This window comes from Mandrillus leucophaeus, unplaced genomic scaffold (assembly GCF_000951045.1).
Source record: "Mandrillus leucophaeus isolate KB7577 unplaced genomic scaffold, Mleu.le_1.0 Scaffold348, whole genome shotgun sequence".
Lineage (NCBI taxonomy): Eukaryota > Metazoa > Chordata > Mammalia > Primates > Cercopithecidae > Mandrillus > Mandrillus leucophaeus.
In genome coordinates this window covers 574,542-599,451 of record NW_012103676.1, presented here as the reverse complement: position 1 = coordinate 599,451, position 24,910 = coordinate 574,542, and the positions used below count along the sequence as shown (strand labels likewise).

Below are 24,910 nucleotides of genomic sequence, written 5' to 3'. Positions count from 1 at the left end.
CTTCTAGTTGGGTGACCCCAGGGAAAATGGCCAAGCCATTTGTAGTTTTTACAAACCGCTGTGTCACCATGGTTTCTACGTCGCATCCCACATGAATAAGCTTTGTGGGAAAAAAAATGCTAAGTCCTCTTTGTCCCCACTCTGCTGTTGCTAAAGGGAAGTTTGTGAAGCTGGGATTGCCTCTTTCAGGAAGAGGTCAGGGTACTTCTGAAGAAGTGGAGATTCCAGAATAGGGTGGTGGTGGGATGTGTCTTATGAGTTTTAATATGAGTGACTTCTTTTGGCCTCAGTTGACTCATCTGTAGAAAGAATGACAACTCCTTCCCTGCCTGCAGGCGGAGGTGGGGGCTGAATCAGATGAGTTCCTGAGGTCACCCACGCTCTTAGAGTGTGTGCCTCCATGATGAGTCAGCGGGAGCCATAGAGGTGACTCAGCTCAATTCCCCACATAATCATGTGAATACTCTTAATAGCATCCTACTGCATAAGAGATGACCCAACTTCTGCTCGGATAGCTCCAGTGATGGGAAACTCAACATGTCACAGCCAGTTCCCTTTTTGGAGAATTTTGATGTATACTGGAGTGAAATTTGCCTCCTTTTAATTTTTATCCTTCGGAAATTTTGAGATAACGTTGCATCTATCTCCCACGCAACAGTGGTGGGATCAGGCCCCTTGCTGTGGTCACTGGGGAGGCAGGGGGGCACTCTGGATAGCCTGGCTTCCCCAGCTGTTTCTGCCACATGCTCACTGCTTAGCCTGGGGCAGGTAACTTAACCTCTCTGAGCCTCATAAAACCTCATGGTTTCCTTGTCTGTAAAATGGGGCTAAGGAGAGTTGTGGTGAGGATCGAATGAGATTATGTAAGCAATAGTTGACTATAGGATAATTTGCAAGGCCAGTCATGGTGATAAACATTGAACATACTCTTAACTCAGTGCACGGAATATACCCTACACATTCAAAATACTATGATTATTATTGTTATTATCATGGTCTCTTCTCAAAATTGAATTCTCTGTCCATTGCACAACTCCTGAGGTGAAATGGCATCACATCCTTTGGCTGCCTTGGTGACTCTCCTCCTCTGCCCCTGGACGCACTGCCTCTGCCCCGTAAGCATCAGCCCTGAGCACTGTGGCCTGCCCCACATGTCCCTTCTGTTGATAGCTTTGAACATTGCATCCCCACTGTCTACCGTTGTGTATTGGTTGCCCACATGAGGGGTCATCTTAAATGAGCGTATGTACTCAGGGTCACAAACTGGAGCCCATGCATAGTTTTAATTGGATTGCCGAATGCTTTAAAAGTCCAAAGATTTCATGGAAAACTGGATCTTTGACTCCTCTTGACAAATTAGAAAATCCTGCCCCATCAGGCCTGCATCCTTTCATGGCACCAACAATGCAACTGAGTCAAGGCTGCTTCCCGAAGATGGGGTGTGCGAAGGCTAGCACCCACAGCCGTGCAGGCGGTGCCCTGCTCCCAGGGCCTGGCTGAGCAGGGTTGGGTCCAGCCAGTGCACCTGGAGGAAGGGGAGCCTCTTGTGAAGAGTCTGTTGAGAGAACACCCTGTTGTAGTTGGGGCCAGGTGCCATGTGCACTGGGAGCAGCCCTGGAGTCCAAGCTCTCCCATTTGCAGCAGAGCTTACCACTGACTCTTTTCAAACATTCCCTGCCTGGCCCTGTGCAGGTGTCTGACTCTGAGATTCTCCATCTGCATGGTTGGGCTTTCTGGTGCATGGACAAGACATCCTGTCGATGCCTTTGCACCTTTGTAACCAATACTTGTGGAATAGGTGGGTGGCAGGGTGCAACGGGCACTCGAGGAAATGTCCTCAAGGCTTGGCTCCTGAAGCTTCTCTGGTTTTGTTGTTCCAGATGCAGCTGCAGAAAGGGGTGGTGGCGGTCAATGGAACTTTGGCCTACGTTTCACAGCAGGCGTGGATCTTTCATGGAAATGTGAGAGAAAACATACTCTTTGGAGAAAAGTATGATCACCAAAGGTAATATTAACTTTTAAAGCAGGAGGCACATTTGTGTTTGGTACACACTCTCCTACAGATGCTGATGCTGTTGGTAATGACTGCTAAGTGGATTCTGAGTTTAATGAATTCCCATTAAACATTCATCAGATCCACACAGGCACTGGTTTTCCTCTTCCTGAGCCAAGCGTTAAGGAGAGGCAGACCTGTGACTGCACACTGGGAAGAGGATAGAATCGGTTCTTCATTCCCAGGGCAGAGGAACATATGTTCCGAGGTTCTCTGCAACAGGGCATATGTGGTCTGACTAGAGAAAAATGAATCCAGCAATTTTGCTTTAGGCTGAGTACCCAAAACTGCTTGAAATCATGAGCAAGTATGTAATGAGTCAGCCCTGACATTATTAATTGACATCAGAGCTATCAGGATATATTATCGCTGTTAGTGTCCTCAGAATGATCTAACTACACAAAAACAAAGCTCAACTTATAATTACTCGATTTACTTTGAGCCATCAACTTTTTAATATTATTTTATTTTTTAAATGGACATAATTACATCTATCTATGGGGTACACTTTTGTGTTTTGATATGTGATGCTGGGGGAGAGGGGAGTGAGGGGGAAAGGATAGATGTTGACCAAAGGGTACAAAGTTTCAATTAGACAGAAGAAATAGTCATTAGTGATCTATTGCACAGAATAGTGACAATGATAAATTTTAACGTATTGCATGTTTCAAAAGTACTAAAAGAGTATATTGTAAATGTTTTCAACAGGAAAATTATGAGTATGTATTTGTAATAACTGTAGTATGTAATGAACAGACAGCAATTTGGGGAGAAATATTTTCTCTAAGAACATTTCATAACTCATTAATACCGTGATCACCTTGGACATTTCTATAGTTATTCTCTCCCTACTTCTGAAATGTTCGATTTCTTCTAAATTTTAATTTTAGATTCAGGGGGTGCAGCTTTGTTACAGGGGTATATTGTGTGATGCTGAGGTTTGGGTTTCTACTGATCCTGTTCACTCTCTAGTGGACATAGTACCCAATAGGAAGCTGTTCATCCCTGTGCCCTCTCACCCTCCCTCCTTTTGGAATCCCCCCACCTCTTGTTGTCATCTTTATGTCTGTGCATACCTGAGGTTTAGCTCCCACTTATAAATGAGAACATGTGATATTTGGTTTTCTGTTTCTGTGTGAATTTACTTAAGATAATGAAGTCCAGCTGCCTCATGTTGCTACGTGATTTTGTTCTTTTTTATGGCCGCATAGTATTCCATGGTGTGTGTATACCACATTTTCTTTATCCAATTCACCATTGATTGGACCATCATCTTCAAGCTCTGGAAAGTAATGGGTTCCTATGGTTCTTTGCTTAGCTTGGTGTATTGCCATGTACATTCTCTCATTTGAGTCCCATAACCACCCATTTAGGGAGATCATGGCATTATATCCCCATTTTACAGATAAAGAAAAAGGCCCAGAGAGGTGAGTTGACCCTCCCAAGGTATTAAATGCTATTAAATGTCAGAGTTGAGTCTTGGACTTAGACCTTGAGCTCCAGATCAACATCAGTTGTCTGGAGCTGGAGCTGCCTGACAGCTGGGTCACTCAGAAACCTTCCCAGGCATCACAACGCTGAATTAAGAGAATTAGAGTTGGCTTTAGGAATCTGGCTGTCAGCTCTGCAGCGGTAGTTTGGCCTTTTTCATCTTACCCACCAACTCTGTCCCTGTTGGCTGGCATGGCCAGCATATATATTCTCATCAAGAGGCTTGTCAATTCACCTCCTCTTCCCTGGCCATGCCGTCTTGTGGCCAGGAGGCTCAGGTGTGGCAGGAAGGTGATCAGTGCAGGAGTCAGTGATCAGTGCAGCCAAATTACTCTGCTCAGCATCTCTTGGCCTGTGCCACCCACCTGGAACACCTTCTCTGTCTGTGGAAGCGGACTGGACAGAGGGTTGCCTTATTCATCAAAATGAAGTTCAGAGGACAAATATGTGCCAAATGCCTTCAGCATGCAGGGCACATGGGGACAGAGATGGCTCAGGTGTATCTTTGCCCTTAAGATGCTCAAGCCTGGAAGGGGCTATAAGAAATCCACAGAAATGACAGTGCATCAGGGAGGAATGAGCCAGGTGGCGGGAGACTGTGCTCGGATTGTTCCAAGGCAGCAGAGATCACGAGAGGATGGTGGATCAGGGAAGAGAAGATGGCACTTGAATTGGGCTTTGAAAGATGGATCTAGCGTCCTTCATACGTGGCATATTTAGCAGAGATTTTGCTCCTAGGGCAGAAACTGTGGCTCTCAGGGCCATAGGAAGCAGGAGGGTGGGAGGCAATTGAAGGTGGGAGGTGTTGAGGGGAGGAAGATGTGCTGCGCTGTCTGAGTCTTGTAGTCGCAGATTGGCAAATGTAGTAATAGCAATTATGGCCCCCACTGATGGAGAATTTGCCATGCAGCAGACACTGTGCTAATGGCTTCACATGTTTTTCTGCTCCATTCTCACAACAACCCAATGAGAGTTTGTTGTTTGCACAGTTTTATAGAGCAGAGAGGGAGGATCGGGGAGGTACAGTCACTTGTCCAAGGTCGCCCAGCTGGAGTCAAACCCATTCTCTGATTCCAAGGCCCCTCATCATAACTGCTGTGTACGCCAACCCTAAAGTTTGTGTGTGGGCACGATGCTCGGGCCGTGCCCAGGTTCTGTTTTGGGGCCTGTGTGCAACCGGAAGGGCAGCTGCTCATGCCTCTCTGCTCTCTTTCTTGCCTCTTTATTGGGAAGGTTTGTCTTTCGATGTCTGAGTTGTGAGACCTGCCCATTGTCACTCACTGAAGGAAAGAGGGTCCTGATGATGATAAGGCCAATGATATCAATCAGTCAATCTGTCATCCACCAACCAATCAGCCGTTGTGGAGGCAGGCAACCCGCCGAGCAGGACAGAAACCTAAACCTAAAGGCCCAGTGGTGCTGCTCAGCAGCTGCTGGGAGGGAGCACACACCTGAGCCAGGCACTACAGGCATCCCGAGCAGGAGTTGGGTCCCCAAGGCGGCTGTGCAGGGGCTCTGGGATGCCTGGGGAAGGTTCTGCTTATGGTGGGGCTGTCTGAGTGAGGTTGAGTTGCAGAGAAAACCGAGGAAGGAGGGTGTGGGCATCTGTTGTAACATGGGGATGACGTCCCAGTGACCACTGATGGTCTTAGGTTCCTCGATGCCAAAAGTCCCCAAAGGCCTCCCCTGGGGCAGAGCGGGGTCATGCCCCTGGGGACCACTGTGGGGCCAACCCCACAGCTTTGCTGCTTTTTGCAGGACAGGGTGCTAGTCCTGGCGACTTGGCTGCTGCAGAGCTGGCTAGGGCCTCAGCTGTCAAACTCCCCAAAGCCTGGGCTGCAGGGCTAGGCAGAGGGTGACGCTGAGGGGGCATAATGGAGAGGCCAAGAGGCCCAAAGAGCAGGAGTCCCACTCTCTCTCCCATTCCACCCCCTCACCTCAGGTGCCATTCCCTTCGGTTCAGTGTCCTGAGTTGTCGCAGGGGAGAAAACTGTTTTCTCCAACCGAGTAGCAGTGAGGGGTGGATGGAGTAGCTTTGTGAAGGGGCTGGGCAAATGTCAAGGTCGTCATCTGTGACCACCCAGCCCCCTGCTGTTAGCCTCCTTCACACACACCCTCTCTTCCACCCACGGTCCTGCTTCAGCCCTGCGCCCCCCAGGAGGCGGTCCCCAGTGACTGCAGCCCCCATGGGTGACCCCCTCCTCTGACTCCCACAAGCGTCCAGCAGGTGGCGCCCTCAGTGTTCCCTGCAGTGCTTTCCTGTTCACTGTTGTCTTCTTCCCCGTCTAGCAAGAACCCTGCCAGGGGAGGAGCCATTCTTGAATCAACTCTGCATCAGGTCAGGGGAGGGGCCAGTGGTCAATGGGACGCCACCCTTGGGTCATTGAAGGCAGAGCGACTGGTCAGGGAGCCTTGGACGTAGCACTCGCCACCCCTGGCCTTGTCCCAGCGACACCAGCAGTGCCTGTGGAAACAGCCCAGGGCAGCGGTGCTTGTGGTCTTTCTCACCCAGCTACTTCTGAGCTTTGCACCAACAGGTATCAGCACACAGTCCGCGTCTGTGGCCTGCAGAAGGACCTGAGCAACCTCCCCTATGGAGACCTGACTGAGGTGAGCAGGGCTGGGAGCGCAAGCCCACTGTTGCTGCACACAGTACATTTGCTCAGGTCCAAAGGGCTGAGGCCAGCAAGCCCCGGTTCCACATCCAGATGCCCCAAGAACGTGTGGGCAAAGCTCAGGTTCCACCCGTTCTGAATTCTCCCTCTGGATCTATACTTGCTGGATGTCACAGTGTACGTGACACCAAGCTTACTGGTGTTTGGCACAGTGTAGTCACTTCTTGGGGCTACTCCCAATCTGCCTGTCATCTCAGGAAGGGTTTCTGGTGAAAACTGCTTCCTCATTCCGAGGGCCGGCTCTGTCCTCCAAACCAGGGCCCCTTCTTGCCTCACTGGCTCTGCCCAGGCCAGGAGTATGGGGGTCACCTCTAAACATTGCCCCCTGGGGTGTTTGTCCAAAGTGCTAGCTCCATCCTGGGCTGAGCCTGCCACCCCAAGAGACCCAGGGAGTCACCTTGCCATCTCGGGTCCCCACCCTTCTTATGCCCTCTGCACAGTCTTCCTCACCTTGCCCAAGAGCCCCAGGGGAGACCAGAAGGCCAAGGCTTTCTGAGGAAAGGCCAGTTTGGGGTGTCTTTCTCTATTGGTGCCCTCAGTCTGCCTCCCCAAGGAAATGGCCGTGAAGCCTTCCTGGCCTGCATCTGAGACCTCCCACACTGCAGCCCCGGTTCACCCTTCCAGGCCGTGCTCCTACCTGCCTGCCAAAGTGTCCACTCACCTCCTAGCCTCTAAGTCTCTGCTCCTGTGGCATCACTACCCTTTGAGTTTCAACCCCAGATCTACCTCCTTAAGGAAGGCTTTCCCAAGTCCCACCACCTGAATAATTTGCTCCAAAGAACTCTGTTGATGCTTCTCAGCAGGCACTTGTGAAATTCTGCTTGCTGTTGCTATTATGTACATAACTAACCTGCCCACCGTGGAGCTCCCCAGGGAGAGGGGACTTCTCTTGTCCAGCTTGTGTGTCCCACCCCGTGCCTAGCTCAATGCCTGGCTGAACACGTGGGGTTCACTTTGGGTTCCATTGGATAGAATCACCTACAGTAAGCAATCATCCTTTCCGTAAATATTTGCTGAGCACCTATTCTGTGCCCAGCATGGTGCCAGGCCTTAGGGTAGTGATGATGAACTAGGAAGTCAAAGCTTATCTCTCCACAGTGCGTAGAGTTGCCTAGGGATGGGATAGTTGCTCTCCAAGTAAATAAAATAGGGAACTCCCTTTTCCATCTGCACCCAACCATGTTTCCCTCTGGTTCACTGCTGCATTCTCCCCAGCTCTCTGCTCACCCAATTCCCTTTGGTGGTAATAATGACGTAGCTCCTCCCCGTGGGATCTGCATTGGGCTGGGGTCTTGTGAGACGGGCACCCCTCACTCCTCATGGGAAAGAGCTTTGTCCTAGTCGCCGCTGCCCACCAGGCTTCACCAGGCTTCCTGGAGAGGTAGACAAGTGGAGCACTTCCACTCACCACAGTCTCGTGTGACTGGGCGCCCCGTAAGGGGCAGAGGAATTTGGACGAGGTGAGGATCAGTGTGTACATCTTTTCCCTGAGTCCTGAAAAGCTCCAGGAAGCTTCCATTGCCCAAGAACTTCAGGGTGGCCTGACAATAGGCAGTAGCATTGTCCCTGTCCACAGATTGGGGAGCGGGGCCTCAACCTCTCCGGGGGGCAGAGGCAGAGGATTAGCCTGGCCCGCGCCGTCTACTCTGACCGTCAACTCTACCTGCTGGACGACCCCCTGTCGGCCGTGGACGCCCATGTGGGGAAGCACGTCTTTGAGGAGTGCATTAAGAAGACGCTCAGGGGGAAGACAGTCGTCCTGGTGACCCACCAGCTACAGGTGATGGGACATGCAGGATCCAGGAGGTCACGGGATGGATGTGGCTGGTGTCTGAGGCTCACAGAGCCTCCTATTCTGCCTATATCTGCCTGTCTTCAGCGGGGAATGTGGGGAGGGAGCCAGGGATGCAAGAGACACTCATGATTCCCCAGCCTTCCTGGGTCCCAGGAGGTCCACCTGTTCCACTCTGTGCATGGCCTCAGTGGGGTCAAGACCTTTCCTGCCCCAGAGGGTAGATTCTCTAGAGGCAATTGAGTCCTGCCTGTGGGTGGACTGGGGCACCCTTCCCCCAGTTCTGGGTGCCTGGTAAAAGGATGATTGCTTCCCCCAGTTCTGGGAGCCAGGGAAAGCAATGGTGGCCCCACCCTTAATCCAGCAATTCTGGGCAAGCCTGAGGCCAGGGACACCTTGACTGGGGGTGTCAAGGGGTGGCAGACCTCTTAGATGAGGGGCCCAGATGCCCCAGGCATCACACCTCAGGGGAAAGAGGCTGGAAGGCAGGACTTTGGGATTAAGGCTGAGGCTTTGGGGAAGCTCTCTCTGCTCAGGGCCACTGTCGCAGGCTAAGGAGCATGAATCTCACTGAAGAAAGTGACTGGGCTTGACCTGAGTGAATTTGAGAATTTGGCAGGGTGGGAACAGTCCTCGCTGTATTGGTCCCACATAAGGGGTCCTGAATGCCTGGTGGGAATCCAAGAACCTCCTCCTCCCAGGCCAGGTTTCCCTGCTTCCAGACCATCTCCCTCTCTCCTCTTTGAAGGGAATCCCCAGAGATGTGCGAGAGAAGGGGGGCAGTGCATGTGTGTGCACGTGTGTGTTCATGTGTGCACGTGTGTGTCTCCTTGCCCGATGAGAGATTCCTCGGGATTGACTTATGTTGAAAGGCCTATTGGGGCAGGAGAGCAAGAGTCCCATCTTCTTTACTCTCCTGCTACCTGCAGAGAACATGTTACATAAGGGCCTGGTCTGGAGACAGGAAGCAGGTCTTTGCAAGGGTAAGTCAAGCTGGGGTGGAGAGGGAGGGGCAAATAAGGTTGCCATGGCTATAGGATGCTGTAGCCAGCATTTTAGAACCCTCCAGTAGTGGCCAAGAGGACCAGCCTAAAGAGGGGGTTCCTCGAAGACCCTATAAAACCAGGCTTTCCCATTGCTGTGATGCTGCCCCTAGCCTGAGCCGATCTTTGCCTGGGGCTAGAGTTCTGGCCCCGGAATAAGCTCCAGGCATCCGAATTTTGCACATGGGGATTGTCTGGATTTCCTCTGCGTGGGCCTGAGCACCTCCAGGAAGCATCACACTGGACTGGTGTGGACAAGAGCTCCTAGTTCTTCTTCTGGCCTAGTTCTTCTTCTGAGTTCGGATGGAGGACAAGGTTGGATTTCTTCAAGACCCCCATGAGGTGACTGAGAATGGGCTCTGGCCAAGTCCAGGTGCTAAACCTGGCAGCCCCCCCTCTGCACCTGGAATCTTCCTGGAGACACCCTGCAGCAGGGAGAGCTGTCCTCTGAGGGCTCTGGGGATCCGGAGGGGATACGTCATCCCTGACAGGTGTGGGTCACAGCTGTCCCTCCAGGAGTCCTCATGAGGGGAATCACAACGTCGGTCCTGGTTCAGTCTTTGAAACTGACTGAGCCGTAGTATGACCTCAGGCAGGAGCCATCTTCACACCAGGCCCATCTGCTCAGATTCCACCTTCCCCTGTCATTTTATCTCACTTTTTGCAAGTTGGAAGAGGCAGGTAGCCACCAGGTGGCACAAGATCTTAGTCCCGCTGTCCCTTGTCAGGGAGGATGGAACTCAGAGCCCCCGAACTGGGGCCGGGGGCTTTTCTAGAGCCTATCCCCTCTTCTCTTACTCTCAGGCCCACAGGCAAGCATCTGAGTGGTTGGGATGGGTGATCGCTTTTCTAAGGAAACCAGTGAAAAGAGGCTGGGAGCAGCCACTGAAATCCAACTCAGGGGCAGATTCAGTGACAGTTTGCATAACAAAGCTGCTCAAATTGGCCTCATATCTCTGGAGTGAATTGGGGGCTTGCTGGCCAGAGGGGGCTTCCCTGGGAGCTCCTGGAGCTGGAGTGTGTGCTGTGGCACAGGCAGAAAAGGCCATGGGACTGGAGCAGGCTTATGGTGTCTCTGTTTCCCCATCTGCAATATCAGCCAATAAGACAGAGAGCTGGGCAGTTAGTGGGAGGGAGGCATGAGGGCTGGAACTGTCCAAGCTGTTAGAACTGTTATCATTCAGCCTTTGGGCACCCTCCCAACTTGCCCAATCAAGTATACAATGACCGAACACAGCTACTTCTTTCAGGCTTGTAATCAAGAGCAGCAGAGGTTGATTTGACCTTGGATGAACCGTGCAGTATCAGGGAAGACCTCTGGCCCATACTGCAAAGGCTTCTTTCGGTCAAACCATCTTTAGTCTCAGCATCTTGCCTGCCTCTAGGAGCAGACTTGCTTGATCCTGGTGGGGAGAGCTCTGTGTCTTATTCCAAAATGAAAGGAAAACCCTCTTAGCAGAACTCTTTGATCTCACGAATGATATGGAAGTGAAGGGAATTCAAATTAAAAAAACAGAAGTGCTTTGGGCAAAATGTGGGATGCCAGCATTAAATGTAGCTGTGTTTTTATCTCATAGATAAAGCTGGTATAAATTCCTCAGGCCAGGGAATGTGGCCTGTTGCCTGGGGACCACACCATGGTCTGCTTCTCCTGGGCTAAGTGGGGATGACGAGGGAGGCTTATAATGTTAGAACAGAGAAGGGCCTTCGTGAAGATCATATTTCCCCTCGCTACCAAGTCCTGGCTGCAGTGACTGTCAGTTTTACTTTCCCCAAATCTTCATGATCAGATTTTTATTTATTTATTTATTTATTTATTTTTGAGACGGAGTCTTGCTCTGTCACCCAGGCTGGAGTGCAGTGGCACCTTCTTGGCTCACTGCAACCTCCGCCTGCCAGGTTCAAGTTATTCTCCTGCCTCAACCTCCTGAGTAGCTGGATTATAGGTGCACACCACCACACCTGGCTAATTTTTGTATTTTTAGTAGAGATTAGGTTTCACCATGTTGGCCAAGTGGGTCTCGAACTCCTGACCTCAGGTGATCCATTGGCCTCAGCCTCCCAAAGTGCCAGGATTACAGGCGTGAGCCACTGCACCCAGCCATGATCAGATTTCTTAGGAAGGCAGCTCATTTAAGGAGCAGTAGCAAAGGAAGATTCTGTGTGCTTCACTGTGACAGCCAAAGGCTGGCTTTTTTTGACTCATGAGACCTGTGGGTACTAGATGAATGGTTCTCTGCTAGGGGCCAACCTGCCCCCAGGAGGCACTTGGCAATGTCCAGAGACATCATTGCTGGTCACACCTCTGGGATGGGGTGCTACCGACATCTAGTGGGTAGAGGCCAGGGAGGTTGGTAAATATCCTACAACACACAGGACAGCCCCCTCAAACAAAGAATGATCTGGCCCCTAAAGTCAACCATGCTAACTAAGGTTGGAGAGGAGTTTGGCATGGGCTCTCCTTTCCAGGCAGAAGTTCATTGTCGATCACTTACCTCTGCAGTTCTTAGAGTCTTGTGATGAAGTTATTTTATTAGAAGATGGAGAGATTTGTGAAAAGGGAACCCACAAGGAGCTAATGGAGGAGAGAGGGCACTATGCAAAACTGATTCACAACCTGCGAGGATTGCAGTTCAAGGTAACTCACACCTGGGCAGGTGTGGGAGCAACTGGGGAGGAATCCCTCGGGATTTCCTGCCTGGGAGACGTCCTGTCACTTAGCTTTCAGAAGGAATTCCATTTTGTTTCCAGGATCCTGAACACCTTTACAATGCAGCAATGGTGGAAGCCTTCAAGGAGAGCCCCGCTGAGAGACAGGAAGATGCTGGTATAATCGGTTAGAATCCCATCCCTCTTATTGTCCTTGGCTTGAATGGACACAGATCTCTCTTTATTTCTCACCCTAGTTTTGGCTCCAGGAAATGAGAAAGATGAAGGAAAAGAATCTGAAACAGGCTCAGAATTTGTAGACACAAAAGGTATTTACCACTCATCCCCTTGGTCACATACACTTAAGGATGTATTGGGCATCTACCGTTTGGGATACACACAGTGTAGACACTGTGCATGTCATTTTGCGCAGCCAGAATTGGATGGTCTAGGGTACTGTGTGCCTTGGGGTTCCACTGCCTAAGTCCAAATTTTGGTTCCACCACTTACTAGTTTTGTGACCTTGAGCAAGATACTTGGCCACTCTGAACCTTAGCTTCCTAATCCATAAAATGAGGAAGTAGTACCAACCACAATTTCTGGTAAAGATTAAATGAGAAAATGAACATAAGTGATTCGCATAGTGCCTGACACACAGTGATGCTTAATAGTTATTATGAGCTGGAGAGATCAAAGTAATGCACGGGGATTCATCAGAGGCAAAGGCAGACACAAGAGCTGTTTCCCACTCTTTATGGGGAGCATTGAGAATGGATTATGAAGCGATGAAGAGATTGAGGTGGGATAAGGTTATTCATTTTTTCAACAAATAAAGGTTAAGCATTGACTGTGTGCCCAGTACTAAGCTGGGCTGGGGAGAGCAAGAAGAGATGCCCGTGTTCTCAGGATCTTGTGGTCTGGCGGGGACACAGGCAGATGGGTATCTACGGGAAACCAGTAAGAGTAATGGGGAATTTGGGTGAGAGAAACCAACACGTCAGGGAGGGCTTCACAGAGGGCGTGGCCTTTGGACTGGTCCTTCAAGGTTGTATAGGAGGTTGCTGGGGAAACTGCAGTGAGAAGGTGGGAGAGGGTAGAGGGCTTAAGGTTGAGGGCAGGAGGTGATTCCAGGAGGTGGGGAGACAAGATGTGCAAGATGAGCCTGATGGGGGCCAGCTGGTCAGGCCACCTCTTCACCTCCGTAGACACCCTGCCTTCATTCACTCCACATCCCTAGAGCACCTACTCTGTCCCTTGCCCCATGCTGGACACAGAGAGGGCTGGGGTCAGTAGTCCTCAAAGTATACACAGCAAGGTGGCTTTCCAAGTTAGAGTTCTGTTTCTCAATAATGCATAGCCGAAAAAACAAACAAACAAAAAAACTTAGCACATTTCATGAAATTTAAGATGCTATCCATTTTTTAAGGCTACCACCATTTTACCTACCACTTGGAAAGAAAAAAAAAACTCTGCTAATTAAATGATATGACATACTAGCAAATGGAAGGCACATCCAGATTCCAGAGATGTTACAATGTGGGGGAAAGAAGTGAGCCTTGGAATCGATGAGATCTGGCATCCTCAATGGTGCTTGTGACAAATGCATGCACGTTTGGAAAGGCAACATAGTTTTGCAGTTCCAGAGGCTTCCAGGGCTGAAGTACCCAGATATCTCTTCTGTGATTTTTGGAGAAACCTCCAGGCTGCCCGGGATTTGGGGTCCCGTGGAGAGAGTAATCTCTGTTCCTCACTTCCTCATCACTCACCCCTCTCTGGAAAGGAAAGTGTAATCGTGAAATTTCATGCTGGAGAGAGACGCAGTTCTCAAGGATAAACAACTGGGTTGTCAAGGGCTGTGAAAGGTGGAGGAAGGGAAGACTCGTGAACTCGTTAAAGACAACACTGCCCACCTACCTGGCATCACGGCATCTTCTAAGGCACAGCTGAGGCAAACAGAGCATCAGTGGCACTCCTGCCCTGGCCTGCAGGCTGCGAGGTGATGTGACCAGTCCCTTTTGTGCTTCCGGATGCCGTTCATTAGACTCTGCCCACATGCTGAGGCGTCTCCCTCATTTTGCAGTTTCGAGGGAGACACAATAGGCTAAAGTCAGGCTGAACATTTTCAAAGGCGCTCCAGGTTCCCAGGCAGTGAGTGTAATGGTGGCTTTATTCAGCAAGGTGCCTTTGAGGTGTGAAAGCTTTTCCTGTTGGGCCAGGGTGCACAGAATCTGTACGTGGGGTGCCCCCTCTTCTAACTCTATTTATCTCTGTTTATAAAAGCCAAGTATGGTGTATAATTCTGCTTTGGAGTTGACGTTTTCACGCTTCTCTGTGGAGGAGCAGAAGAGACATGCATTCAGTACTGGCTGCTGGGAGCTGCTTTGTCCAGCATCCCTTTTCCTCCAAAATCTTGTTTCCATGAGAACTTGACAGTCATTTTCCCTTCCCCTTGGGGAATGGAAGAACGTGGGACAGACATTGAGGGAATCAGGTGTCCGTGCAGCAGCCAACCTAGGAGTATACGCTGGTTTTCTTCTGCATGGCGTGAGCTCTGAGAATACAGGACCTGCCTCTTTCTTGCTTACTCTGTAGCAGATGACAAGGGTGCCCTTACCACTTCAGCACCCCTAGCCCCCTCCCAAATGCCACCTCTGCATTCCTTTGCCTGGGGGCTCTTTCTAGGAGTTGCCAGCTACATGTCAAGCTGGAAGTGCAGGAATTAACACCCCCACCCAGGGAGTGGCCTTCACCCTATGGCCAATAGGAATCGGTATAGAAAAATGCCAGATCCCTCTCATCACGTGGAAAAGCCCTGAGTGTATGTCTACACTGGTTCTGAGATTTCTTCACATGGGATGAAGCCCCAGTGGCCCATAGTGGTTGCCAGCTTGGTGACATGCCTTATTCCCTTTAGCTCCCAAATAAACCTCGTGTTCATAGTCTCTTCTTGGGTGCTGCTTCTAGGAGAAATAGACCAAGACAACCCTTGCATCCCCCGGACTGAGCATATAGTAGGTGCTTAATAAATATTTCTCAAGAGACTAGAAGCTTACTTCACAGGGCTGTACTGAGGACCAGGTAGCACAAAATGAGCAAAAGTGTGTTGGAAATTTGAGAGCATGGGACGAGTGGAAGGATGTGTCACAGCCCCCTTAGCCGTGCTGTGGAGTCCACGGAGGGGCTGTGCCTGGCTCGCTGGGCCCCCGCCCCAGTGGTGAGAGACGTGGCACTTGTGTTTGTCTCCACAGTTCCTGAGCACCAGCTCATCCAGACTGAGTCCCCCCAGGAAGGAACCGTGACCTGGAAAACATATCACACGTACATTAAGGCTTCTGGAGGTTCAGTATAAAACAACGAGTTTCTTGATTTAATTTGCATTTAAAAAAAATCCTGTCTTAAACTGTTGGGTTCACATTTTATGATTTCTTTAACAATTACTCTCTTTATGGGAGGGCCATTTATCAATGCTTTTATTTTTTCCCCTCCTAAAAACTAACATGTGATAATACAGCCTTTTAAATGGAATCATTCTTCATCTCCACTAAAGCTGCCAGACTCTCTTTTGTTGGAGTGGAGTGAGCAGCAGCATGACCCGTACCCTTGCACTCCAGTCGCTCTGTACAGCAGTGGCCGGTCCATTGCCAGCCTTCCATACAAGGTTTTCCTTGGTTTCTTGTTCTTTCTTTCCTTTTTTTTTTTTTTTTTTTTTGAAGTGGAGTCTCGCTCTGTCATCCAGGCTGGAGTGCAATGGTGCAATCTTGGCTGACTGCAACCTCCAACCTCCGCCTCCCAGGTTCAAGCAATTCTCCTGCCTCAGCCTCCCAAGTAGCTGGGATTACAGGTGCCCGCCACAATGCCTGGCTAATTTTTGTATTTTTAGTAGAGACAAGGTTTCACCATGTTGGCCAGGCTAGTCTCGAACTCCTGACCTCAGGTGATCCACCTGCCTCAGCTTCCCAAAGTGCTGGGATACAGACGTGAGCCACCATGCCCGGCCTTCCTTGGCTTGTTTTTAAAGAATACTGAGTCACTGTTATTGAAGTGCACATTGGTGGTTTTTCCAATATGTTCACTGTTTGGACGAATTTTCCAACCAGGTAGAACAGATGTCCCCATGGCTCAGGGCCCCAACACTCAGATATGCCACATCAGTCTAGCAGGTGGTTTCCAGGTGTGTGGATCCTTTTCCTGCAGGTTTTGAATTTCCCATCAGGGTTGGGACCTGAGGAAGGTCAGCCCCTGCCACATGCTCACGTCTCCAGCCCCTTGGGCCTCTCCCCTCCTCTTGCAGGGTACCTCCTTTCTCTCTTCACTGTGTTCCTCTTCCTCCTGATGATTGGCAGCTCTGCCTTCAGCAACTGGTGGCTGGGTCTCTGGTTGGACAAGGGCTCACGGGTGAGTTTCCCTTTGGCATTGGAAGATACCGAGTCTGTGTCTTGGAGTAAAACACTGCTGCCAGAGCATCTGACTGTCCCTGCCACCATGCCATGAGCCCACATGCATCCCCCCTGCCCTTTTCAAGAAGTGGAGGTCAGATGCTTACACCACAGGACCCAAGCCCCTGGAATCCCCTTTGGTTTTTCAAGACAAGCAGGGTATAGACACCACTTTCAGATTTTAAAGGGTTGACTAAAGAAGACGTGTGCCCCAGCTTGTCTGGAATCAGGCATGTACAAGATTGGGTCAGTTTCACAGTCTCTCTTGTAAGATTCCCCCAGGAAAGCCTAACACGGATTTGTGTCTTCCTAAAGAGAAATTGGCATCTTGTTACGGACACTGCCCAGTGCCAGAAGGTCCCACATGTCTCTGCTCCCCAAAGTCGTCTCTGCATGAACAGGATGGGCAAGCATCAGATTCAGGCTCTGCAAATGCCATGGAGCCACGGGGGACCCTTCTCTGCAGGGCCCTTCCTGGGAAGAACTGATGTGTTGACTCTCTCTCGAGCTTGCTGGGAGCTCTCCCAGCTTTTGGCCAATGGTCTCAAAGCTTTCCTGGAGCCCTGGGGAGTGCTGAGGGGTCACTGGCCCATCCTCCAAGATTACATTTGGTACAGCTCTGTTGCTATGACAACCAAAGGGAGGTGGCACTGGGGAGACAGGGGCAGGGGAGAGGCTGCCGGGCACAGCTTTCCAAAGCTAGTCCCAAGGGGAGAGGCTGATGGGTGGCCTGCTCTGTGCAGAAATAGAGAGCCATCTCCGGAATAGACAGATTCTTCCAGATGCCCCCTCACTCACGAAGAGCTGTGTCCTTGGAGGGCCCGAGGTTTAGGATCAGGGTGTAGCCTTCTCACAGGCTTGGTGCTTCCCCAGGAGTCCCACTGCTGTTGGCTGATTAAGCATGCAGCCATGGTGGCTGAACCATGTGTTTGCCCCTGGTGCCCCGGACACTGTGTGTTTGCCCCTGCCCCTACCCTCCCAGACATGCAGCCATGGTGGTTGAACCATGTGTTTGGCCCTTGTGCCTTGGCACAATCAAAGGCACAGGAGTGTCTCCTCTTCAGGCTGGGCCGTCTATCCCTCAACTCCCCAGAGATACTTTTGCTTTCAACGATGTTCATCCATTAGCCACCTCTGGTTTACATTTCCACTGTGACTGTAATCAGCAAAATGGCATTTAGAAGAAAGATACTTGTTTGCTCCCCAAGGGCAGTCTTGACTTTTAGCACACAGCCCAGAGAAAAATGAAACTGCCAATTTCTCAGGGCGAGGAGATGCCGTCTCCCCATAAGTGCTGGCAAAATTGTGTGTTTTCGCTGGGCAGGACAGAGCCACAGATTCTTTGAATCCTCTGAGAGCCACTTGTATTCACTGGGCACCCTCCTCCCCACCAAAGATCCCAGGGCAGTACCCTAGCACCCTCTCAGTTACCCCTTGGGAAAAAGAAAGGGAAGGGACTGTGGAGCTGGCCCGTCATACAGAGAAGCCCCTGAGTCACCCCGAAGGCCTGGTGGCTGCTGCCACACAGCTCAGCATGCTGGAGGTCAGTTCCTGATCCTCTGCCTGAGGGTTACTCCTCCAGCCTTGTAGAATTCTGATTCCCCATTTGTCTCTCTGATCTTCCCAGCCCAGCATTACTTCTGGTGTCCCGAGGTGCTGTGAGCTTCGGGGATGGCTGCCTGGTGCCCACCTCGTTTCTCTGCTTCGTTTTTCCCACTGACTGTGCTGAGCTCACAGTCAGGTGCCCCTTGGGGTCATGAGTGCCAGCAGGAGGAACCCCGCAAAGCTCAGAGGCCCCAGAAGGGAACAGATTAGATTGTACCCACCTGATTCATTCAAAACACTCATGTCCTTGTTCTTAGTTTCTTCTCTCTGGAAAGATTATCCAGAAAATTCCTGTTCTCCTGGCAGGAATTTATCAATTCTTGGTGCTTCTCTTGTTTTTCTCCGAAGATGACCTGTGGGCCCCAGGGCAACAGGACCACGTGTGAGGTCGGCACGGTGCTGGCAGACATCGGTCAGCATGTGTACCAGTGGGTGTACGCTGCGAGCATGGTGTCCGTGCTGGTGTTTGGTGTCACCAAAGGCTTCGTCTTCACCAAGACCACACTGATGGCATCCTCCTGTCTGCATGACATGGTGTTTAATAAGGTATGGCCACAAGCATTGCAGGTGTACTCAGTTATTCAGTCAACAAGGTATATGGAGCACCTGCTGTGTGCCAGGCATGGTGCTGGGCTCTGGGGACAGCCAGAGCCCTCATAGAGCTTGCAGTCTAGTCTGGGAAGAGTCTCCCAAATAGCTGATTACCAACTAAAGGTAGATTCCAGGGAGCTGTGGGGGTGGTTCATCAGCCCTGAGGCTGGGCCGGGGGGTGGAGGAAGGGGAGGCCACTCCACGGCAGAGAAGTGCAGGCCAAGAAAGCAGCTCCTGCTCCAAAGAGCCCTGAGTGTGACACGGGCCTCAAGAGATCCTTCCAGCCCCCTCCGCATTCCACTGCCATGGTGGGCAGCAGCCAGGGGCTAGGAGGGCCCTGGCTGGAGCATATGGGTGGGGCCCACACTTCGGAGGTAAAGAGACAAAGTGCAACTTGGCTTTTTATTGCCATGGGGCACAAAATTCCTTCCTCTGACAAAGGCATCAGACTCTCCTGTCTCAGGCTGCATCCCAGATTTGGAGGGGAAGCCTGACCTATAGGGGGTCTCTCGGGGTCTCCGCACAGAGACTGAATCCCCACATTCACATTCATTCACGGTGGCTGCAAGAAGGGGGTGCATCCTCCCTTTCCCAAGATCACCTGACACACTGTGCTGTGCCCTGGAAAAAAGGTCAGGCCCTGTGCTCACAATTTCACCCCCAGCAGAGCGGCAGGGTTTACTGAGCACCCACCTCGACTCTGACTCTCTACTGTTCTCCACAGATCTTAAAGAGCCCAATGAGCTTCTTTGACACGACTCCCACTGGCAGGCTAATGAACCGTTTTTCCAAGGATATGGATGAGCTGGATGTGAGGCTGCCGTTTCACGCAGAGAACTTTCTGCAGCAGTTCTTTATGGTGGTATTTATTCTCGTGATCTTGGCTGCTGTGTTTCCTGCTGTCCTTTTAGTCGTGGCCGGCCTTGCTGTAGGCTTCTTCATTCTCTTACGGTAGGCCCATGTGCTATTTACACAAGAAAACAACACACACACACTGACTGGGTGTCACATGATATTGAGCATTGAGTGCTTGCTGTCTTCACTGATGGTCTACCATTGATTTTTTGTACTTAGTAAATGCCAGGTGCTAAGTGCTTTGCATACATCTGGCATTTTAGCCTCAGAGCAACCCTGAGAGGTGGAAGTTATTGAAAGATTAAGGCATTGGTCCCAGGCCAAGAAACTAGTAACCATGATTGCCACCTCTCTGCTGATATGTTCCTAACCATGTGGCTCTACCGTTGCTGCTCTGAGCTTTGAGAAATAACCCCCACCCTAACCATGGGTGTGTTTAGAGAAAGGCCTTAGGCAACTTTGCACGTTGTGGGGGCAGGGGTTCCCACTGCAGCTGTGCACACCCACCCTGGGGGAAAGCAGGAGGACAGCCATGATCCCGGCCTCCTAGGACACCCGCCCTGCTCCCCGCTCTTCCTGGGGTGAGCTGGGGTTCCCAGCAGGTAGCATGGTGGGTATTGGGTGAGGGCAAAGGGTTGCAAATCAGAGAAATTCGCATTAGAGCCCCAGCCCTGCCACAACCAGCTGAAGGACCTTGGAGAAGTCAGAGAGATGCTGCACACCTGTTTCCTCTCTCCCTAAAGGTAATCATTGAAATATATGCCTCACCTGTTTCAGAGGGCTTGCGAGGATCAGGGAAACTACACAACCAATGGCTTGTTGGTTAAAAAAGGAATAAGCTGTTAGGCAAGAGTTTCCATAAAAATCAATAACTAAAAATAATCATTTATCATGATCCTAGATGTGCCCAGCCAGTGGGATAGTTATTGCAGATCTGAAAGAGAATTCCCCAAATTATAAAATATTCAGCCCACAAACCCTGGACTTGCTTTCACCTGTGCACAGGGTTGTTGGTTTTCACACTCAGATGCTGGTTTTAGAAATAATTGCTGTGGTCACAATGTGGAGGGTGAATGGAGCTACAGAAAGGTCAGGGCAGACTATAGGGTGGGAGTCCCTTGAAATCTACAGTCTGTGTGAGAGAATTAATGAGGACCAGAGGTAGGCAGCAGCAGTGGGAACAGAAGAGAGGTGTGGATTTGAGAGTCATTTCCATGGTAGTGTCATCAGGGTTTCACTTCCCACCTCTGGTGGAATTTTGGGTGTCGGGGGATGGGAGAAGCAATGAATGATTTCAAGGTGAAGAGCAACGTGAAGAGAGATACGGGTGATGCGGGAGGAGAAGCGGTTTGGGTAATAAGAATACGAATTTAGTTTCGGATGCTTCAGTTCTGTTCAACAAGTCTGCTGATGGTGTCCATGGACAGTGGCAAATGCGGGTGTGGGAATGTGCTGGCGCAGGAGAGCTGGACTCTGTGCAGGGGCAGGTGTGGCTCTGGGAGCTGACACCGTGCCCTAGGGAGCTGGGAGAGCTGGACTCTTGCTGCTGTCTTTCACTGTTCCCGCGGTGATCCTGAGGAAGCGAAATTGTCACCAGTGGAGGGTGTCCAGGTTCTTGACGTCCTGAGCAAAGAATTGGACAAAATGCATAAAGCAAGGAAAGAAGGAAGCAACAAAAACAAAAATGAAAGTACACTCCCACAGGGTGGGAGCAAGCCGAGCATACGGGCTCAAAGGTCAGTTACAGCATTTTCTGGGGTTTAAATACCCTCTAGAGGTTTCCCATTGGCCACTTGGTGTACGCCCCATGCAAATGAAGTAGTGGCCCATGATCAGTATGATTGGTTGCAGAAAGCGACCAATCAGAGGCTGAAGTGAAGTTACAAAGTTACTCCTATACAAATGAAGACTTGGTCTGCCACCAGCCTGATTGGTTGTGTGGGAGGGGACTCATCAAAGGTACATCTGTCACCCAGAAAAAGGCAGGGGCAGGTGTGCAAGGGGAGTAGCCTTTGAGACTTTTGTTATGTAGGCGGGGAAAGTTGGGGTTTTCCTTTCGATTTAGTTCTAGGAAGTCAGTGTGAATTGGCCTTAGATTCCCTGCCTCCAGACCCCATTCTGCCTCCAAATGAAATGGTCCGAGTCTCCAAACTCAAGGGTTTATTGTGATGACCAAATACAAATAATTTCTGAGAGTCATTTACAGGATAAAAGCAACTCCTGAATGTCATTCTTACAGTGGATTCTTTGGGCTCATGTTCCTTTTTGTCATTCCTGTGTTTGATCATTGCTCCTGTCTGTCCTCCTGTTTATGCAGTTGATTTACTTAGTAAAAGCTCTTTCTCTGCTCTGTAGTCACCCTTCTAGCTATAAAGACTGGACAGACCAGAGCTCATCCTGCTTGAATTATCCAAGTGTTTCCAACCAACTCACTTTAGCTCTGCACTAATGAGGCTTCCCTCCTCGCTGCCCTGGGTTTGTTTTAGCTGAGAGTCTGGAGGTTTGATTGTCTTCTCTCTTGGGGGCCAGCCAGCTACTGTACACACCCAAGGTCCCTGGTCTCCTGCTCACCAGGGCTCCTGGAGCTTCCACACAAAGGGGAGCTGCATCCCGTGGGGATTTAGTTTTAAAGTCAGCTATAATGATGCTCATTCAAAATTACCTTTGAAAATGCCTTTAGAAGGCCACATGTTGGCAGTTGACACACTGGGTTTTCTTCCAGAGTTAGAACAGATCACTTTTTCTCTGGCTGGGCACTAAAAAGTGGTTGGCTGATACTTAGGGGCTGCGCTGTATGAGAAATTTTGGTTTTTGAAGACTAGAATCACGCCTTGTGGAGCAAGACTTTCCTGATATGAGAAACACTTAGCACCGTGGCCAAACGAGTGCGGCTGACTCATGGTTCTCACGCCCCCGCCATTCCCACACCTGGGGCAGGCATCGCTGCAGAATGGCAGGCCCGCTCTTCATCCCCAGTTAGACGGCACCGTCTCTGACTTAAGCGCTGTGCTGAGTGCCTAGTTGGCTCTGTATGTGTGAGGGCAAGCCTGATGAGACCTCACTTTGTGGCCCACTTGGCCCCTTTCAATTTTCTTCCAGTATTTTCCACAGAGGAGTCCAGGAGCTCAAGAAGGTGGAGAATGTCAGCCGGTCACCCTGGTTCTCCCACATCACCTCTTCCATGCAGGGCCTGGGCATCATTCATGCCTATGGCAAGAAGGAGAACTGCGTCACCCAGTGAGTCCCAAGTGGGGCCCTGCCCCAAGCCCCCATGCTTCATGCCTGACTCCGATGGGGAGGGCACAGGAGGAGGCAAGTCTGGGCTGCTGGGGACTGATTGTAGACAAACAGCTGGAAGAATGAGGAGGAGTCCTTGAAGACACTTGGCCTCACGGCCTCTCTTCCAGCATCTGGGGCCCCAGAAAATGTGAATGAGGGGAGCTTGTTCAATGGCAACCTTATTTGTTCTATTTTTCATTCTAAAAGTAAAAATGTGTTTGATTCAGGAAGATAGAGCAAAAAAGGAAAAAGAAGAAAAAAAATCACTTATAGCACCCCACAAACCCAAACATATTAATTTTTTTCACATATTTCCTTCTAGTTTTTTTCTTTTTTTCTCTTCATGGAGTCTTCTTTTTCTTCTTAAGTATTTATAATCATTTCTTAAATTTATTTAACAATTTAAAATAGCCTGTTTCATGTTATTATATGTTTCTTGTAAAAATAATTTCTAAAGGCCACCTTCCATTTCACTTAGCATTTTCTTCTTTTTAAAATATGGGGACTATGTTAGTAAATCTCTCTGGCATCTTCACACTTCTAAAATATGACATAAAATGTATAAATCAGACTGGGCACGGTGGCTCACACCTGTAATCCCAGCACTTTGGGAGGCCAAGGCAGGTGGATCATGTGAGGTCAGGAGTTTGAGACCAGCCTGGCCAACATGGCGAAACCCCATCTCTACTAAAAATACAAAAATTAGCTGGGTGTGGTGGTGGACACCAGTCATGTCAGCTACTCGGGAGGCTGAGGCAGGAGAATCACTTAAACCTGGGAGCTGGAGGTTACAGTGAGCCAAGATTGCGCTACTGCACTCCAGCCTGAACGACAGAGTGAGGCTCCATCTCAAAAAAAAAAAAAGGTATAAATCACAGTAGGCTCACTGCAGTAACAATAACCCCAAATCTTAGGGAGTTCATGCAATAAATTTTTATTTTTCCTGATGTCACAATTTAGTGACAGTCCATGGGGCAACAGTAGGGGATTGTACTCCACACTCAGGCATAGTCTGTTTCCATCTGGGGCTCTTCCATCCCAAGGGCCCTGGGGTATTCTCTCGGATCATCTGTGTTGAGCAGAAGACAAGGGGACCAGGAAGGAGGACCCAGGGGGAATTTTATAGTCCAACCCTAGTAAAGCATCCCAAGATTTCTGCACATTCATTGGCCAGATTGGAGTCACATGGGCTCACCTAACTGCAAGGGAGACTGGGAAATGTAGTCCAGCTGTATCCAAAGGAGGAAAAGAAAATGGAGTTTGGTGAATCCATAGCAGCCTTTCCCACATAGATTTTCTATCTTTTCCTTCCTTAAAAAGCTAACACACCCTTCAGAGAGAAAGAATTAGATGTAGTTCTAAAGGGTGTGTTGAATGCATTCTAAGTTTGGAATTGCATTAAATTTATTTATTTATTTATTTTTATTTTTAGTTTTTGAGACAGAGTCTCACTCTGTCACCCAGGCTGGAGTGCAACGGCACGATCTTGGCTCATTGCAACTTCCGTCTCCCAGGTTCAAGCAATTCTCTTGCCTCAGCCTCCCAAGTAGCTGGGGCCCTGCCAATTTTTGTATTTTTAGTAGAGACAGTGTTTCACTATGTTGGCCAGGCTGGTCTTGAACTCCTGACCTCAAGTGATCCACCCACATTGGCCTCTGAAAGTGCTGGGATTACAGTGAGCCACTGCAACCGGCCCGGAATTGCATTACATTTAGAATTTCATTGAATTCTCTCTCACGCCCCCTCCATTTTACCACCCAGGATCTCAGAGTACACTTGACATCACAGCTTGTCTTTAGTTCAGTCAGCAACTAGTCCTGACCCTAGTTTGACCTGAACATCGTTTTTCAAGAGTCCTGCCTCACACATAGACCCTTCCAAAGTCCTAGCCATGAGGAAAGCCCATGGAGCCGTTCGTCTACTCACCCACAACAAACACACATGCAAGCTTTGTCTTCCCACAGCTTCTCCTCCAAGATTTCTGAGAGAATCCTATAAGGAGCCAAGAATGACTGATGGGGGTTCCCTTCTTTTAATAGTTTCTTTCCAAAGGGCTTGGGTTTCTGACATGTATTGCTTTTGCCACCAGACAAAAATGCTACAGCTTAAAAAATGTAAAAAGGTTAGAGGTCAAATTCCAATTTGATCCCAGCTAGTGATTTTGTTTCTATGCAATCTAACCAACCACAGAGATAAGACCATAGGTGACTTCCAGGTCACAGAGGCTGTCAGCTGAATTTGTATGCTGTATAGCTACATGACAGAAACAGCGCTGTGTTTCGAATAATATTTTGATTAAGCTCTGGGGAAAATAAGTTAGAGTTAAAACAGAGAGGAGGAGAGGGTGATGGAGCCCAGGGCGGCTGGTCAGAGGGGCTTCCAGGCAGAACTTTGGGAGGCCTTCCAGGACAGCGTGGAGCAGCAGTGCCTGAGCACATTCA

At 49.9% G+C, this 24,910-nt stretch overlaps 1 protein-coding gene across 1 annotated transcript in view; it reads left to right on the top strand.

The window, feature by feature from the left end:
- ABCC12 (ATP-binding cassette, sub-family C (CFTR/MRP), member 12) overlaps window positions 1-24,910 on the top strand; it is an 80,289-nt gene that overhangs the window by 40,352 nt on the left and 15,027 nt on the right. The window contains exons 11-21 of the mRNA XM_011989148.1: window positions 1,881-2,005; window positions 6,082-6,154; window positions 7,796-7,999; window positions 11,558-11,692; window positions 11,806-11,890; window positions 11,961-12,032; window positions 14,952-15,041; window positions 15,995-16,098; window positions 18,093-18,290; window positions 19,060-19,286; window positions 22,290-22,427. Coding sequence (XP_011844538.1) covers window positions 1,881-2,005; window positions 6,082-6,154; window positions 7,796-7,999; window positions 11,558-11,692; window positions 11,806-11,890; window positions 11,961-12,032; window positions 14,952-15,041; window positions 15,995-16,098; window positions 18,093-18,290; window positions 19,060-19,286; window positions 22,290-22,427 — 1,451 coding nt within the window. The remainder of the gene's footprint in view (window positions 1-1,880; window positions 2,006-6,081; window positions 6,155-7,795; window positions 8,000-11,557; window positions 11,693-11,805; window positions 11,891-11,960; window positions 12,033-14,951; window positions 15,042-15,994; window positions 16,099-18,092; window positions 18,291-19,059; window positions 19,287-22,289; window positions 22,428-24,910) is intronic.